General features: G+C 53.2%; 1 protein-coding gene across 10 annotated transcripts in view; it reads left to right on the forward strand.

Moving 5' to 3' along the window:
- The window catches only part of ARHGAP32 (Rho GTPase activating protein 32), a 275,382-nt gene extending 259,566 nt beyond the window's left edge, over positions 1-15,816 (forward strand). For all 10 annotated transcript variants that reach the window (XM_075442313.1, XM_075442318.1, XM_075442319.1 and 7 more), the window contains 7 exons: positions 1,025-1,170; positions 3,255-3,456; positions 4,210-4,355; positions 5,291-5,365; positions 5,860-6,717; positions 7,379-8,286; positions 9,194-15,816. In XM_075442313.1, the coding sequence (XP_075298428.1) occupies positions 1,025-1,170; positions 3,255-3,456; positions 4,210-4,355; positions 5,291-5,365; positions 5,860-6,717; positions 7,379-8,286; positions 9,194-11,431 (4,573 nt within the window). In that variant the 3' untranslated portion in view covers positions 11,432-15,816. The remainder of the gene's footprint in view (positions 1-1,024; positions 1,171-3,254; positions 3,457-4,209; positions 4,356-5,290; positions 5,366-5,859; positions 6,718-7,378; positions 8,287-9,193) is intronic.
- The last annotated feature ends 1,775 nt before the right edge of the window (positions 15,817-17,591 follow it).

Below are 17,591 nucleotides of genomic sequence, written 5' to 3' on the forward strand. Positions count from 1 at the left end.
GGGATCTTCCTTTCTTCCATCCAAGGTGCTCTTCCCATCCTGTAAAACAGCCGCCCGCTGCCATCAGTGGAACCGCCCCGAGAGAACATCCCCGTACTGCTCTGTCCCACCGCCACACCCTGCCACCCACTGCCCTTCCGCAGGGGCAAGGAAGGATTCCCCCCACCCCTCTTTCCTAGGGGGTCGTTTCCCCTCTCCTGGTTAGATGGGACTGGGGTGTCCTCGCTCATCCAGGAGAGTGTGTTCGGCGGCATCACTGATTTCCCATTGCCTAAGTCTCCAGAGTTAAATTTGACAGCTTTTCGCTGAAAAAATTCACCTATGGAAATGATCTTGGATAAATCTGTCCCTGAAAACTTGTTTTGAATGTGCATAATAGGCTAGTTTAAAATTCATGATGTAATTTTAAAATTTTGCTTTAAAATTAAAGAAAAAAAACCACCTTAGCCTTCATCGTATTGCTTTTGTTACCAACCTCAGAAATCCGAGTCGTAGATTCCCCAGCGTGCCGTTAGTGAGGGCAGGCTCTTTTCTCCTCTCTGGCGGTTCACCCACAAGCAGTCACATAACCTCTCGTTCAGGTTTGACTTTGTGAATATTGGGGTGTTTGCTGAGCAGGATCAGGTGGCAGCATTCCCTGCTAGAGGGGAAAACTCACGTTAGAAGGGCACGGTGAGCTTTGTACGATGCCACTGCATTAAACTGCTGCCGCTCACAGTACCAGGAAACAAGTGAACAAGAAGCCACGATCCGGGCCTGCCACAGACACCCTTCCCCTCCAGACCCAGCGTTCCCCTTGCCATTTCAGTCAGACTCGAACCTGAACCCCAGAAATCTGGGTGCATTCAGCGTGATCATTTGTGTAACGCTTCGCTGAGATGTAATCTCTAACTGCCCCGAAAGTCTCGTGCACCCCAGCAGCCAGAGACGATAGCTCAGCACGCGCCAAAGCCTTACCCGCAAGGAGCGCATCTTCCCACGTTCTGCTGGCTGCCTGCGTTTCATTAATCTGCCTTTTCCTCAGGTCGAAGCAGATCGAGTCTGCCTGCTTCAGCGGAACAGCTGCCTTCATGGAGGTGCGAATCCAGTCAGTGGTCGTGGAATTCATCTTGAACCACGTGGACGTCCTCTTCAGCTCCAAACTCAGCTCAGTCATACGAGATGGAGCAGGTGCGTGTCTTCCTCCACCGGCCTTGATCAAAAAAGGTAGCAAACACTTAATTTTTTAATTAACCTGAGCCTCCCCTGGGACATTTGAAATATCATTTTACTATAACCTAGAGGACAGATTTCCAGGGTTACGCTGTTAGAACCTGACAAATACAGCCTGGTTGTAGCAATTGCTATCAGTACCTTGCTTAGAAGCCAGGGATGCTCTACCGAAGCACACATCTCAATGCCTGGCTGGTACTTTTATGTCCTAGCACTGAGGAATTGGAAGGGGTCTCTTAAATCTTTGTTCCCCCTCCCTTCTCCCTCCCCTTCTTTTTAAAACCGTCATCATGGGTGCCCCAGCACGCTTACCCATTCGAGACATCTTGCAGTACAACACAAGGCACGATCTGTCTACCCTTATCAGCGCCGCAGAACAGAAACAGAAATGAACCAATTTAAAGAAAGCTCTCTGTATTCAGTAACACTAACGCTAAGAAACTTGGTCTTGCTCTTAACGGGGACTATTTTGACATCTGCTGTGCTCGTTATTCCTTCTGCGTAGTCCGTGTGGGTTAATTAGCAGGGCCCTACGCCTACGGCCCAGTTCTCTGCTTGCGTTGCCGATGTGCGGCTTTAGGAACCCCCAGGCACCTGAAACATCATTCAGCCCCAGAACCTACAAATTCCCTTGCGGAACTGCTAAGGCCCTAACTACCTGCTGAGGCCGCAAGTTTGCCTGCTCCATTGAAAACAAGCGGAGTTGCACCGGGAAGGAAGTTTACTCCGCGTGTTAGACGGCCGCACACGGACAGCACCAGCTGTTGTCACTCCTCAGCAGCACTGAGCCCCTACCATCTGCTCTGCCCGCCCGCCCTTCCCGTGCAGGGTGCGCGGGCACTGCAGTCACCACGCCGGCAGAGCGCCGGTAGCTGTTTTTTCCAGTATATTTGCGGCTCCCTGCTTTTAAACGAGCCCTGCCTCTACTTAGGGTAGTAGAGTTGCTCCGAGTCCAGCTTCTGTTCCTACTGGAAAGCAATTTTAAGTCAATAGGAGCCAGAGGTTAGCTTGGCTGGACAGCAATAGCCCACAGCAGGCTGAGCTCTGCCAGGGGAAGATAAGCACGCTGAGAATCCGAGCCAAATGATTATCCAGGCTTAGAGTGGACCGTGTAAATTTGGCTAATTGTTTAATGACTTGGTCATTCGCATTCAGCGTGCTTTGACACAAAACCGGCGGGGAGAGGGGTCAGGCCGTTTCGCAGCGTAGCAGCTGGGTGCAGGAATACTGCGCTACAGCAAGGCAGCGTCCTGCCCCGGGCTTCCGCGAGCCCCTGGTCCTGAGCACGGGTTCCTGCCCGTCAGAGGCGAAAGGGGTGTCCCTACCCCAGCGTCACCCGGACAGCGGTCACAGCTGACAGACGCACAGGAGACTGCACACCCGTTACGCGAGAGCTGCGACGCTGAAGGGAGAGAAGGCGGAACGGAACCCACCAGGATGGCGATGCGATGGGGTGACACGCTGCCCCCACCCCCCAGCGATAGCTGTGTAAATCCTCGCTCAGTAAGGGACGGCTGCTCTCACAGCGGCCTCCTCCGCACCACAAGCTGACTGCACAGACCTAGCAGGAGGAGGCAACATCACCTGCTTGTACAAGAACGTGCACGTTCATCTCCACAAACAAGCACGAGCTGCAGAAAGGCCAAGGGCAAGACGCACAGCTAGAGTCTGTTACCTGTGCCCACCTGCACCGAGGTGGAACCTGGGAGTGACCGAAGCCAGGCTCCATGAGAAGGGAAACCATCACTTGCTTTACTTCCACATACAGATGAAGCTTAATTAAACTACACCGGTGAAGGTTTCTAACCTACCTGCCTCCCTCTGCCTTTTTTCCCTTTCTAAAATGCGTTACGCTGCTCTCATAATTGAGAAGTTTTTGTGTCGTAAACATACCTCTGACAAAGCGGTGGTTTCGACCACGTCTTGCAGTGGCTGGGATGACAAAGATTTCGGAGAACACAGCACCGCCCTAGACACACAGACCCCGAGCTCTGATCTCTGTGCTGCTGTTTTCTGACTCTCCCTGCCATTTTCCCTTACAGGGCACAGTTCTTTATCCCGGCCCAAGTCTCTGCTGGTGTCCTCTCCTTCCACCAAGCTGCTCACGCTGGAGGAGGCGCAGGCACGGACGCAAGCCCAGATCAACTCTCCCATCGTGGCAGACAGCAAATACATCGAAGTGGGAGAAGGCCCCGCAGCCTTACAGGGGAAATTCCACACAGTCATAGACTTCCCATCCGAAAGGTAGAGACGAGTTTCCTTTCCAGCATGTGGCATAACTGGTTTGGGTTTGTTTTTTTTTAATTACAGCAAAAACTTGCCAATATTGACTTAAACTACTTGTACATAAAGCCTTGTGGCCAGTTTTCCACCTGCTTCAGACTCTGTGAGGATTCAGCGTGCATCAGTTGTCTGGTGGGACCTAGTTTAGCCCCATAACTTGTGCGCCACTCCCTCCTGTGTTTTATATAAATACATAAAGCCACGTTGTATGTGATGCATACAGCTGCCTGTATTAGTCATAAATGTAAACAGGGTGAACGCCTAGAAACGTTGGGGTTTTCCAGATTTCAGGAGTAATTGCCTGTAACAAACCCAGGTTCCCCTCGAACAGCCTGGATAACGCTAGAAATGAAATACGGCAGCGGGAAGAGGCGAATGTGATTTTACAGCGTGAGCGAGAGATGTTTTGAACACCTTTTGTATGGCTGGATGGTTACTCACAGAGCTGGTGCGTCTGCCAGCTGTGTAATAGCCCTCTCTTAGCTGCTGCACTGTACAGGTACGGAGCCTTTGCTCACCTGCTTTTGGTGGAATTTACCCGGGAAGACTTTAGGGCTGAGCTGTAAGAATGAAAACATCCTCAGCTATTTAAAAGAGACTGAGTTTCTAAGCTTTGTCTCAGCAGAAACCAGTTAGTGCTAGTAACAAACAGCCAGTGGCAGGAGCTAAATGCAGCTTCCCCCTCCAACAGTTAGCTCTGTTTTCTCCCTCCAGAAAAAGACCGCCCAGCAAGATGAAGAAATCGCCAGTTGGCAGCTGGCGTTCCTTCTTCAACCTCGGAAAATCATCGTCCGTGTCCAAGCGCAAACTCCAGCGCAATCCCAGTGAGCCCTCAGAAATGAAAGCCATAGCCCTGGCAGGTAAGGGTGCAAATCCCGCTTCCAAAAACCTGGCTTTTCCAGCCGTGCAGAATTCACGTTTACAGCGTGCTTTTATCTCCTCCTAGCGTTCAGGCCACGCATAACAGCTTCAGTTAAACGCTGTCTTTCCTAAATGGGTCTCGCGTTAGCTCAAGAGCCGAACCTGCTAGAGCGCACGCCTCTAATGCTGATCTCAGAGCAGCTTTGGAAAGACAGTGTATGGGCACCACTCTAAAGTCTCAGAATAATTCCTTCTCGTGCCCTTATTATGAAATAAGAACATGGTTCTGGCTCCCTTTGCTGCTCTCAAAAGACACACAGTTAAACTAGGTAAAGGCACTTCTCCACAAGCACGTTCACCCCGAAAGTTACGCCCGTTGTACATAGAGAAGGCATCCAACCACCTTTTGTAGCTGCACCCAGTGTACACAGACTCTGAATTCTCACCCCTTTCCATACAGAGTTTGCTGTCTCTTTCCAGATTTAAAAGATTAAAAATAGCCCCAGTATGTTTTTGCAGTGAAACACACTACGAATCCCTAAACATGGGCCAGTCAGGACTTTTATCCCATCTTCACCCTGGTGCCATTTTCAAACGATAACCCTCACAGTCTTCAGTATCATCAGCACATTCTATGAACATCCTTTAAGGCTGTCTGCAGGCACCTCTGTAGGTCTCCCGTGCGCACCAGGACTACATCTGTCTCAGTAAAGCATATCAACAGTCAAACAGGATAAAGGGGTTTTTTTGAAGGCTTTGGAATGAAAACCAAACCCAAAAAACCCAACCCCAAAACAAAAAAGCACAACTCTTACTCTCAGGACACTGGTACTGCTGCTGGAAAGCCATTTGGTTTTTCCTGCCACCATTACATAGCCAAATATAAACCGCTTCTACCACTCGGCTTCTCACCGTCTCGGTTGCGTTTCTCTAGGTGGGCGAGGAGACAGCGGGACTCTCCGCTCGGCTAAAAGCGAAGAATCGCTTACCTCTCTGCATGCTGTGGATGGTAAGACAAAACCGTACCTGTACTTCCAGTGTGTGTGGATTAAAAAAGGCAGTCTGACATTACCGACTGCTGATACTCAGCAGGGCACATTTTCCACCCCTCCGTTGAAAGCCAAGCTTGCTAATTAACAAAGCAGCTTACCACTGCCCAACACATTCATTCCTTGCCATCTCCCCTTGGTATTCTAAGGTGGAAAAGACAGCGTCAGGAAGGAAAATGCTTCCTGAGAAAGCCTGAAGTCTACAGCACACTTGCACTAGCATTGATTTTGCAGACAGCTTAGTTTCAGACTAGAGTAGCCATGCCAACTGCTGTAAAAGAGTTTGAGCAAACGTAACAGACGGTTACTGCTAACTACATTGCTTTTGTGTTTGGAGTTCACCAGGTGAGCACCTTGCACGCTGCCTTACGACTACTTTAAAACCAGCACCTAACCGTCACCTCCTGGACAGGAAGGTTCGGACACTAACCCGCGTGCATCTGCTCGCTCCTAGGTGAATCTAAACTGTTTCGGCCCAGAAGACCAAGGTCCAGCAGCGACGCGTTGTCCGCTTCCTTCAACGGAGAGCTCTTAGGGAACATGAACCGCTGCAATTCTTACGACAACCTTCCCCACGACAATGACAGCGATGGGGACGAGGGGCTCATCCACGTTCCTGCCCTGATTTCCCCCCGATCTGCTGAAGACGTTGACCTGAGCCCACCCGACATCGGAGTGGCTAGCCTGGATTTTGACCCAATGTCTTTCCAGTGCAGCCCGCCCCAAGCAGAGTCCGAGTGCCTGGACAGCAGTACCTCCCTGCTGGAGTCCGTTGGCATGAACAAGGAGAAGCCAAGCCTGCTAAAGAAGGATTTAGAATCAGGCAGCCAGTCCCAGACACCAGGCAGTGCCACGAGCTCCGAGCCAGTCTCCCCTTTCCAAGAGAAGATGAGTCCCTTCTTTACTCTGGACCTGAGCCCAACTGAAGAGAAGGCCTGCAAACCCCACGCCTTCTCACCCAAGATGGGGCGAAAGCCCCTCAGATCTCCGCCGCTGACTACGTCGGAACCCGTCTCCTTCGCGCTGCCCAGCCGCATGCCAGAAGTGATTGGAGGAGCGCCCACCGCGTCCAGAAACTCCTCTGCTTCCAGCTGGAGCAAAGGGGTTGGCATCACTGATCTCACAAACAGGTCCCCAACCCAGATGTCCTTGCCCCTGAAAAGCAGTGAAACAGGAGCAGGGGAAGGAGCCCACCAAGAGCTACAGCATGCCCAGCTAGTGGCTGCTGGCAAGCCCGAGTTGCCAGAAGAAGGGGAGAGACCCATGTCAAGCAGTCAGAATAAGACTGTACCCACTGGACACACACAGCCAGGTACAGTGCATTTTCCTCCATTCTTCCTTTAAGTTCCAAAGGGGACCTGCTCTCAGAAACGTCCTCCTCTGCGTGCCTTGTAGGAGAGGGGATTGCCCGCCGGTTCTGATCACAAGTGTCTTGCAGGGCTGTGCAGATCAGTAAGGTCTTAACCTCTGCCTTCTCCCTACATCACACAAATCTCCAATAATTTTCCATAATAGTTTGTATACCACTTTCCCCCCCCCCATCTGTCATACACGACAATCTATAGCACGTTCTTCTAAATCATTTCAGCCAATAGACCATCTAAGACTTCTTGTTTGTTTTTTTTTAAATTAAAAGCCTGCCAACACTCAAAGAAGGGACCTTTTCGCCTAAAACCTTATGATCAAAATTGTGTAAGGGTGTCTCATTCTCTGCTACCTACTTCCTACCTCTCTAGAAATGCAAGAGGAGCCTTTAGACAATCTCTTGTGTTTTCTCCTTTTCGCTGATCAGCTGCTGTGCTACTGAGCAGCGTTTGCATGCGAGACAGAAGATGTAGTGTTTCGCATCAGAAGGAATTGCCACTGTGAAAGTGGGGAAAGCATCTATTTTTCTATAATAGTCATTAAGGTTAGGTCACTCTCCTTATTGGGTAACATAAAATCACTCTCTCTCTCAATTTTCCCCCCATTAGGAGCAGTTGCCCTCGACTCCCCCCAGGATCCTGTTCCCGTCAGTTCTGTGTCTCTTATCCCTCCTCCTCCTCCGAAAAACGCAGCGCGCATGCTAGCCCTAGCGTTAGCCGAGTCCGCACAGCAAGCATCCGCTCAGTCTCAGAAAAGGCCGGGAGATGCTCATGCTGAAAGCACAAATTATGGAGAGGCTGAAGCTGGCGCAGCTCTAGAAAAGCTCCATCTCTCTGCTGGTGCTCCAGACAAGCTCCACCTGTATACCGGTCTGCCCGAGAACCGACTGCACTTCCAGCCTGGTGCACCGGTAGAGCAGGATTTCCAAGGTAGCAGCACACCCGGGGAGCAGAACCACCCACCGGGCGCACCTGGAAACCGGGACCCCCCGCCTCTCCACACTGGCATGCCTGGGGACGCGCCCGGTAGCAGAGATGGAGAGCAGGAGCAGCCCAGCTTCCATCCTGGTAAACCAGGGGACAAAGAGCACTTCCCATCCCGCGCCGGGGACTGGGAGCACGCACCCCACCACGCTCCAGGCGCGCTGCCTGACTGGGAGCCACCCTCAGCAGACCTGTCTGTAGATAAGCCCCAGCTCCGCGCGGGCATGTCTGGGGACAAGCACCACGTCCCCGTCTCCACAGCCGACGACAAACTTCAGTCTCCTGCTGTCGTAACGGCCGGGGAGAAAAGCACCCCGGCTTCAGTGCCGTATTTAACAACCATCCAGACGACAGCACCTGAGCCGAACCGTGGGCCGGCAGGTCCAGCCACAACTCAGCCAGACGTCACCGTTGCGGCTGCGCAGCGCACCCTCGCAGCCGGCCAGCCCGCCCCGTCGCAGAGGCAAGATCACCAGTCAGCCACAGGACAAGTGCCGGCGGCCTCGGCAAAAGCGTCGAGCGGTTCCGGTCAGGTACGTGGACGTGCCCCCCAGCCTCGCGCGGATTGGCAAGCGCAGCGTCCGTAGGAGGCTGAGCTTTGGGAGAGGTGGTCCCAGTCCAAATGGCAAGAGGCAGGGGATTCGCGTGTATGAGACAGCCACGGCCTCACAGGAAAGCAGCGCAGAATTTCTTAAATGAGCACAAGGGAACATCCTGATCTACCCAGTATCTGCTGGGGTGACCAACGCAGGGAATGCTAGTTTAGAAGCGCTCAGAAACAAGAATTTTCGCATCCTCTCTTCCCTGAGGCTGACAATATCCTCTTCCAACGTCCTCTTTAATAAAGCAGCTCAGGTTCCTGGCGTGAGTTAGACACGGAAGCGTTCGTTCAGAAATCCACACTACCTGCTGCCCATGAAACACGCACGCCTGCAGCCTGTCCTAAGCGCTGTAGCCACCTCCAAGGAAGGGATTTCTGCTGTATTACACTACTTGATCTGCTCGGCAGGGCGCGAGGAGTTTAAATCCAGGTACATTTTCATTAAGAGAAGTACATTTATAAGCAGACCACCTAACAAAACATTGTGGGCCACTGCGTAAAATTTGAACCTGTGGCGATAACGAGACAGCCACCTCCTCGGCTTTCTCTGGTTTGGCATTTGCGGAGAGAGCCCTCACAAACCCCTCGGCTGCCGTTTGCGACAGGTCCCGAGATCTGCCAGAGGCACTGCGCTGCCCTTGCTGCGAAAGGGAACCTACACGTGTCTTCTGCTACAGCCAGCAGCACTAGCTGTGCACAGCAAACAGAAACCAGGCGCAGAGAGAAAAAAAAAAACCCTTACATTGAACTAATCCACACGAGCATCTGTGATATTTTACCTACAGATTTGGGCGGGGGAAGATGCTTGCCTCTAACTTCTGCTGGTTTCTTCCCTATAGGTATGGGGCACAACTGCACCCGAAAAGCCGCCTGAGCCTACTCCCGGTTTTGTCCCGGACAGCAGTTCCACCCCCCGCTGCTCCTCGTCTGCGCCCGCCGGCCACCAGAGCCATCTGGAGAAGCCTCGGGAGACGCCGAGGGCTCCCCCGCTGCACCTGCGGTCCGAGTCCGTCCCCGCTCACTCCTCCTACAGCTTCACGCCCCCCGTCCCGCCTGTGAGAACGCTGGAGAGCAAAATCGCTGCCGCCATGCACTCGAACAACACGGACGCCATCAACAACTCCAATTACCACGCCTTCCTCTCTTCCTCCATGCTGGCCTCCTCTGTGGAGGAAGCCCTGCTGCCGCCGCCGCCTCCCCCACCCAAGCACGCTTCCCTGCAGTCCGTGTACGTGCCCCATCCCAAGCCAGAGAGCATCCCCGAGCCCTCAGGGCCAGACAGCTACCTGCACCACAAGCCGGCTTCCATCCATCAGTACAGGCCCGAGAGCGTTCCTCCTCACATCTACCACAGCAAGCCTGACCAGCACCAAGCCTACGCGCCGCGGTCGGAGACACCCGCTGCCGCGGGCACCCGCTACAACACCTACACGAACCAAGGGAAGAGCACCTCGGCTCTCCACTCCAAGCCCCGCAGCCGGACAGAGTTTGTGTCCTCCGTGAGCCCAACGGGGCTGCGTAACGCCAGCTACGCCGAGGAAGCTCCACCCTACCCCACTATCCGCAGGGTTCAGTCGCTGCACGTCCCCACCCCTGCTGCCTCCGCTATCCGCTCCGTTCCCATCTCACGGACCGAGGTGCCTCCGGACGACGAGCCAGTGTACTGCCCGCGGCCCCTCTACCAGTACAAGCCATACCAGCCCCACTCCGACTACCACGTAACTCAGCTGCAGCCTTACTTTGAGAACGGGCGGGTGCATTACCGGTACAGCCCTTACTCCAGCTCTGCCGGATCCTCTTACTACACCGCTGCCGACGGGAGCTTTTACGACTTGGACCCGTACAGCACCGTGCGGGTCAGGCCCTTCCACCCGCTGCCCAGCCGCGACTTCGCGTCGTACGCCTCGCGGGTGCAAAGCAAAGGCCTGTACCGCTACCCCGGCCTGTCTGCCTACCCGCGGGGCGGCCTGGTCGGCCAGCTGGCAGGCAAAGAGCACAGCTTCGTCAGCAGGGACGTGCCTCCCGCCCCGGACATCAAGCACATGTACGTGTCGTGGGACCTGGAGGACATGGAGAAGTACCGCATGCAGTCCATTCGCCGGGAGAGCCGCACGCGCCAGAAGGTCAAAGGGCCGGTGATGTCCCAGTACGATAACGTGGCCCCGCTGCTGCAGGAGGAGCTGGGAGGACTGGACGCCGTTCACTTGCGCAGCAAATCGGATCCTGGGAAAACTGGCCTCCTGACCGTGGCGGAAGGGAAGGAGGGGAGGTACCCGGCCAAAGCAGCTACGCCCGAGGGCGACGAGCGTTACTACATGCAGCACCCCGAGCCGGAGCTGGACAGAGCCCACTACCACGGCGCCTACGGGAACGGGCAGCCGGAGAAGCCGTCCCTTCCCCAGAAGCAGAGCAGCATCCGCAACAGGAAGCTGCACGAGCCGGGCTGCGGCGCCAGCGACCACAGGACGCACTTGCAGCAGGAAGCGAGCCATAGGCAGCCTCCCGAAGCCAAAAACGGGCCCCCTTACCCCGACTACAGGCCCAAAGGTGGCCCGGAGCCCGCCGAGCCCATCGGTTACCAGCACCCGGGCGGGAAGTACATCCCGGCGAACCAGGAGACGCTGAGACTGAACCACAAGGAGGTGAGGCTGGCGGAGGACAGGCCGGAGCTGGAGAGGTCTCGAGCCAGGCCGAGCGCGGCCATGGAGAAACACTCCAGAGACTGCTACAAAGAGGAGGAGCACGCCATGGCGCCGCCGCCCAAGCCCGAACGGAGCCACAGCCTCCGAATGCAGCACCCCGAAACCCTGGAGAGGGACTCTGCCCTCCTCTACCCGTACCAAACCCTTGGGAAACGCCAAAGCACGATGACTGTGGTGTCCCAGTACGATAATTTGGAGGATTACCATACCATGCCTCAGCACCAAAGAGGGGGCTACGTCGGAGGAGGGGGGTTCGTGCCCCCCAGTTTTACCCACGTGCACAGTAGAACTTACGCCACGGCCCTCGGCCAGGGAGCCTTCCTCCCGACGGAGCTGTGTTTGCAGAGGCCTGAAACAGAGGTCCACGTCGAGTGAGCTGGCGTGAGGGGAAGGAGGGATAGAGTCTAAGCAGCCTCTGCTGGACAGCGGACTGTTTTATTTTTTCAGTGATGGAAAAGAAAAAAAAAAACCAACCCAGAAACCACCCAACCCTGCCCCGATGAGCAAAGCAAACCCACCTTGAGCCCCACCCCTACGAGCCCACCACTCGCTGTTTTTATGTAGTAGAGAGATAGCTTTTTCATGTCGTTTTGAGACAACTGGAACGACAGGGCAGGCTCTTGGCACACAGACGTTGCCAGAGAGGCCGGGCGGAGCTGAGAGAGGTGCTGTGTGGGCAGGGAGGAAAGGAAAAGCCGTTTTTTCCTTCCCCAGATTTGACATTAGCAGTGACCATCACCACGCCTCCACGGTCCCGCGCACGACGCGCTGTGCACGCTGCTCTTCTCCCCGGGAGCCCCGCGTGTCGCGTGTCGCCTGTCCCGCTGCCAGCTTCCAAGAAAGGGTCCCCGTGCAGCGCGGCGAGAGCGGGCTGAAAGCTGGGCAGGGGGGAAAGACTTCCCGAGTGTTTTCTTACCAAGGTCCTGCCTCTCCCTTGAAAATGACTGCTTAGGCCTAGTGGGTCCACTTCAGTTGCTTTGAAGTGGGTGGGAGCCTGTTTTGACCTCAAGCCTGTGGAACAGGCTCCGAAGCAAGTTCAAAATACAACGCACTTTCAAAATCGCTCGCTTAACAAGCTGCTTCTGCCTACAAGAAATCAGATTACTCCAAATTTCTCTGTTGTAAGTAGAGGCCAGCTATGGAAGCCAAGTAGGGCAGGTTTGCGTTTCTCAGACCAAAAGAAAAACCACCCACAAAGCCACACCAAACCACACACGCGCCGTTGGGAACAGCACGCCCGTTTCGTGCCAATTCCTCTTTACTGCTAGGCCATCGCAGTCCAGAGGATTTAATACCATGTTGTGGCTGGCCAGGCAGTATCATCTCTCTACAAAAAAACATAGTATAAAAATCAAAACCATCTCTATAGCATTATGTCCAGCTTGTAAACTGGAGCCCAGCTTACCAGCTGGGAATGGCTGCGTGAGTGCCGAGCACCCGCATGACCAGCTTCTGCCCCAGGCCAGCTCCTGCAGCTCTTAGATCAGGGAACGCTCCTCCAGCCCCTCCGCGGCAGGGCGACAGGACAGGGCTTTCTGTAACCTCTTAGTTCTGTGTTGGCCAGGGGATCCCTGCCAAGTTGTGGCACGTACAGAGCAGTGACGCGCCGCCTGCGCGCCGTGAAATCAGTCGTATTGCCTCCCGCGTCGCAAGCGCAGCTCACGCCAGTATTCAGTTCGCAGTAGGGACAGAAGGCCAGTACGCTGTCTATAGTACATCAGTAACCTTGTCCTAGGTATGTAAAAGCTTTCCACATCGTCCAAGCAGCCGGGCAGCATCTCGCGTGCGGCCTCTCGGGCTTCCCAGGGCTCACTACAACCCCCCCCGTATAAATAAAGCACACCCATTTCATTAGACAGGGCTTGCAAGCAATACTTCAGATTTAGGGGTTTTTAAATGTTCGCTGACCTGTTCTGTGTGGTTGAAGAACTCCTCTACCCGTTTTGAATCTCTAATGTTTTATTAAAAACCTGGAGGTCCTGCAGTCAGCACGCAGCTGTGAAAGTTAAAGGGAACTTAGATGGGTTTTTTTGAGCAGAAGTTTCATGGCTATTTTGGGACTTTTAAATCATAAGGAAAACTTGCTAACTAGCTAACTAGTCTTTAGCTGTTTGCTTCTTTTAGTAGCCTTGTCTGGGGCTGTTTCAGTAACACTACCTTATGGTCCTATTTTATTGTGCAATGCTCTTGTTTTAAGCATTTTGTTTAGAAGAATTGTTCTTACGTGCTATAGAAATAAATCTGGCAGGCAGAAAAAGAAGAAGAAAAAAAAAATAGCAGCACTGTGATCCAGATTACTGCAGTCTCCTTGTGAGTAATTACCAGGTAGAGGGGTTGGGGTTTTTTGTGAGGGAATGCTTCTTGTAATGTTTTCTTTTTAAGGAAAACCAACAAAAATACAGAGAAAGGGGCCATTGGGTAAAGCCACGTCATGGGCCACCCTGTCTACGTTGCTAGCTAACTCCCTAGGAAAGGCTGACCTGTCCAGGTTCCTCGGTGCAAGCTGGCCGAGGGAGTCCAGTTTCAGTGTGTGCTCTCAGCAACGGCGTGTAACGTGTTAGGACGAGTACCCGTCCTCCTCCGCTGTAGCACAGTCTCCCCACAGCCCTGCCGGGGTCTCCAGTTGAAGCAGGGACAACGCGTTTGGTTCAGGCTATTTGGGATTCAGGTAACGAGAGCTGTAGGTCAAACCTCGCTCTCCACGAAAGCCTTAACTCCCCACTCCTGCCCCCCGCCCCGCAGCAACTCTCCTGACCTCTGTTTTGGCCTTACGTTAACCAGGACTATCCTACTACGAGGGGGCTGGGCGCAGCTCCCCCCAGTTGTAAACGCCTCGCTGGGTTTTCCTGCTCAAAGCCACTGTCTCTCTAGAGATCAAGTGCCATCCCTGGACAGCTTCTGTTCCTTACAGGCTCGTGCTACTGCTGCGTGAGCCTGGGCTCTTCCGCTCCCTGCACCGGATGACGTGCCGGGTGCTGAGCACCCTCTCACCCCCGGGAACCAAAAGCTTTCAGCATCTTGTAAGGAGAGCTAGAAGTGCACACCCGCACACCGAGACGGCTGCTACAAGCAGCCTTCCCCTCGAGCACGAGATGGTCTGCATTAAAAAAAGACACACGGCAGAAACCCGAGTACCCAGCGTCCTCCCGTCCCTCTGCACACCACTGTTGAGCCACCAGTACAAAAAACAAAGAAAAAAAAGCAAGGTTTTCCCAGAAAATTATACGGATGAGCACTTTTCTGTTGGTGTTGCTACTGCCCACGGCTTAAACATCTAGTCCAGGAGTCGCCCCGCACCCACCCCGCACAAAGCCATATAGTGAACTATGCAGTTCTGCTCTTGCACTGTGGTTGGTCCTTCGAAAGGGGTTGACATCCCCATTCACTGATTCACGAGAAAGTCAAAACACCCGGCTGTCTCTTGGCAAAAATCATAGCTGAGATCAAAAAGGGCATTGTGCAGCAGAGCGAGGAGGGGAGGGTTCACCAGATGTCCGAGTAAGGCGGATGAGCTGGAGGTGAAGTCGGTAGTTCAGTTTGTAGCGTCCTAGTAGAGAAATGGGAGAGAGCAAGGGGACGGCAATGCAAACAGTGCTCTACTGCAAGTCCAGTTCTGCTCAGATGAAGCAATTTATGGCCTAACCTTATCTCCAGCAAGATGACAAGCAGCTATGTTCCTTAATTCCCTTACACTTGCCACAAGCTATCTACATCTTCAGTTGCCGCTTCCCAAGTCATCAGCCGAGTTTCTCCCTAGTGCATGCGAGAGTTAGGGTCCAGTTAGTGTGCTCCAACTCCAGATTTCCACCTCTGCCTTGGAGTGGAACGTGCAGCTCGTAGGAGACCTTCCTTGGCAAAGGGGAAGGGCAGATGTTAGGTGAGTAAGGAGGACCTAGCCCCTATAGAGTCTTACGTAAAGCATTAATTTCTGATCTTTAAAGAGTCTTATCAGGTGAAACCTATATGCATATATGACAAAACACCCACAACTTTGTGCCTATCTTTCCAGAGATCCTTGTTTTATGCTCATCATTTTGGGGGGGGAAGGGAGGGGGTCAGTAAGGATTGCATCGTGGTAATAAGTTGCTACACAAAACCAAAACCAACTGGAAAACCTGCTGTTCCTCTTTAACGGGGACAGAACCTTGGGCGTACCTTGACAGGGCATTGACTGAAGTGATGTGTTACGTGGTAGAAGTCTGGAGAAGAAACCGGTTCAGGTTTGTTAAAGGCGGCTTAGGCACGCAGCTCTCTGCCCAGAGCCTGGTGCCTCCGGTACCCGACGGGGAAAGGCATGGAATGAGTCTTGCCTCGTCCAGCTGGGGGGAGGGAGGGGGGAGAACAGGGTTGTTTTGCAGTTCATTTTCCTGCTGTAGAAGACTTGATTTTTCTTTCCCTGAGCCGCATGAGAGAAACATCCCAGAAGGTCTTGGGTTACCTTTGGAGTTCCCTTCACTTTAATTTATATAGTGTCTTTTTTTGTGAACTGGTGTAAAATGTATATGCTGACAAGCTCATGTATTTTTATGTAAATATTTTTTGTGGTTTCCCCACTTGCCCTTCTCTGTAAATATTTAGAATTCTCATATTCTAATCACCTTGTATGATGCAGATGTGGTTTTGTTTCTGTTTTTTATTTGTACTGTAATGCAACAATCCAGACTGAGGTGTCTTGTGGTATTAAACAAAAGCAACAGTCCCACTGAGCTCACACTCAGATGTACAACTTGACAGCATTAATCAAGCCAGGTTAAAAACTATTCCGTTGTGTCTGTGTCTTTTTTTGCCTCTGCCTCATTAATTAATAGTATATTAAAAAAGGAGGGGGGGAAGCCAGTTTAGAGCCATGCTTTGGAGGGATGCTGGCAGGTATCTAAAGACCAAGGAGGAGGTGACTTTGTGTTCGTATGCCAAGGCTATTGCTAAATTGCTCACCTTAAGCCCACGCCACTGCGTACGTGTTCAGTTACACCTGGGGCCATGACAGCTTCCTAACAAAAAAAAAAACAGCCTGGCCTTTTTTAGTCTCCCTTTCTTCTCACCCAGCATGACGGCACAAGGAGAAATAGCTTGGCGCTTGCACAGAAGGCACAGGGCAGATGAAGTGAGGACTAACAGATGGCAGAGGCCACCTTGGCCCCCGGAGCTGGCCAGGAGGGATTCCAGGCACCACAGTAATATTGTTCATAGATAATGAATAGCAAAAAAGATGATTAAAGGAAGCTGATTTCATACAGACTTTTAGTAGTCTTTTTAACCAGTAAATGGTTGAAACTGCTGCCAGTAATAAAGGTAACCTAATGGTCCTCTCCTTGGAGGACAGGCCAACCCCGCTGTCCGCTGCAGCGTTCTTGCTGCTGCCTGCACCCAGCTGTCGGGCCCCAAAGCCGTCTGCCTGAGCGCAGAGGGGCTGCCGGGCTTTAAGGCTTGTGTTAGAGCCAGCTTGTGAAATCCCTGCCTCGCTGGTGGCCCTGTAAGAAAGGTCCCACCAGCCAGCCAAGCAACCCGCCCCTAATCTGTTGGTTAACATCTGCTCGGCACCAGCAATCCCTGCTCTTCAGAGCAACGTGGACAGGACAGGGACTGCGCAGCGGCTGCCGTGCAAACCAGCGACCCGAGCTACATTTCAGCGTGAGCAATGCCTCTCCGCTGCCTAAACGCGCCAGAGGCAGCAAGCTTCCCCTCTGCTGAGCCTCCTCGGAGACGCTGCAGCCGCGTCCAGACCAGGTAAGAACCAGACAGGCGCTCACACACCCATCCCCGAGCTCACTTTCCACCCCGGCTCCGTGTGCCTGATGAAGCCTCATCTGTGAGCACCACTAGCACGGAAGCTGTCCTTGAGGCCGAGGCAGAATACAGCCAGCATGACTTAGCAAATGAAAATCTCCTCTTCTGGAGTCTGGTAAACAAAGGCAGATCTTAACAGAAGCGTTTGTGGCGGTACATTAATTAAGAGGGCGATGGTCAGTGATCAAATCAGTCCCCAAAGACTCCGGTTTGGTGGGTAAGGGAGCAGCAGCGATCCGCACCCGCTGCCTCGCGGAGCGTCCCCAAGAGCTGCCGTCCCAGCTCCCCTCTTTTTCGGCCCGAAACGCGCAGCAGCGGTGCCGTGCCCTCCCAGCCAGCACGGGCTCGTCCTCCAGCGACACTTCCAAGAGGACGGCGAGCGCAGAGGTTAGCAGCGGGGCCATGCACCACACATCAAAAGAGGACTCGGGGTGGGGGGGTACAAGCAATGCTGAGAGCATTGCTCAATGGCACACACTTATTTCTGCTCCCACCACTTTAAGGAAGAAAATATAGAGATTAAAGACTCAGATCTTCTCTGACAGCCTGCCCGGGTATGGCCCTCCTGGCTGAGGTTTACACACAGAGCAGACTGGGGAGGGGAGGTGGAGAAAGACAGATCTGAACCTGACAGCGGCTAAGGGCCGGTAAGACCCTAGGCACTAAAATGGATTTTTCTGCAGAAATGTTTCCACCAGGTGGCGCTGTTAAACCACTTTTGCCTCTAAAAACCAACTTTTAAACGGTC

Source organism: Opisthocomus hoazin, chromosome 24 (assembly GCF_030867145.1).
Source record: "Opisthocomus hoazin isolate bOpiHoa1 chromosome 24, bOpiHoa1.hap1, whole genome shotgun sequence".
Classification (NCBI taxonomy): Eukaryota; Metazoa; Chordata; class Aves; order Opisthocomiformes; family Opisthocomidae; genus Opisthocomus; species Opisthocomus hoazin.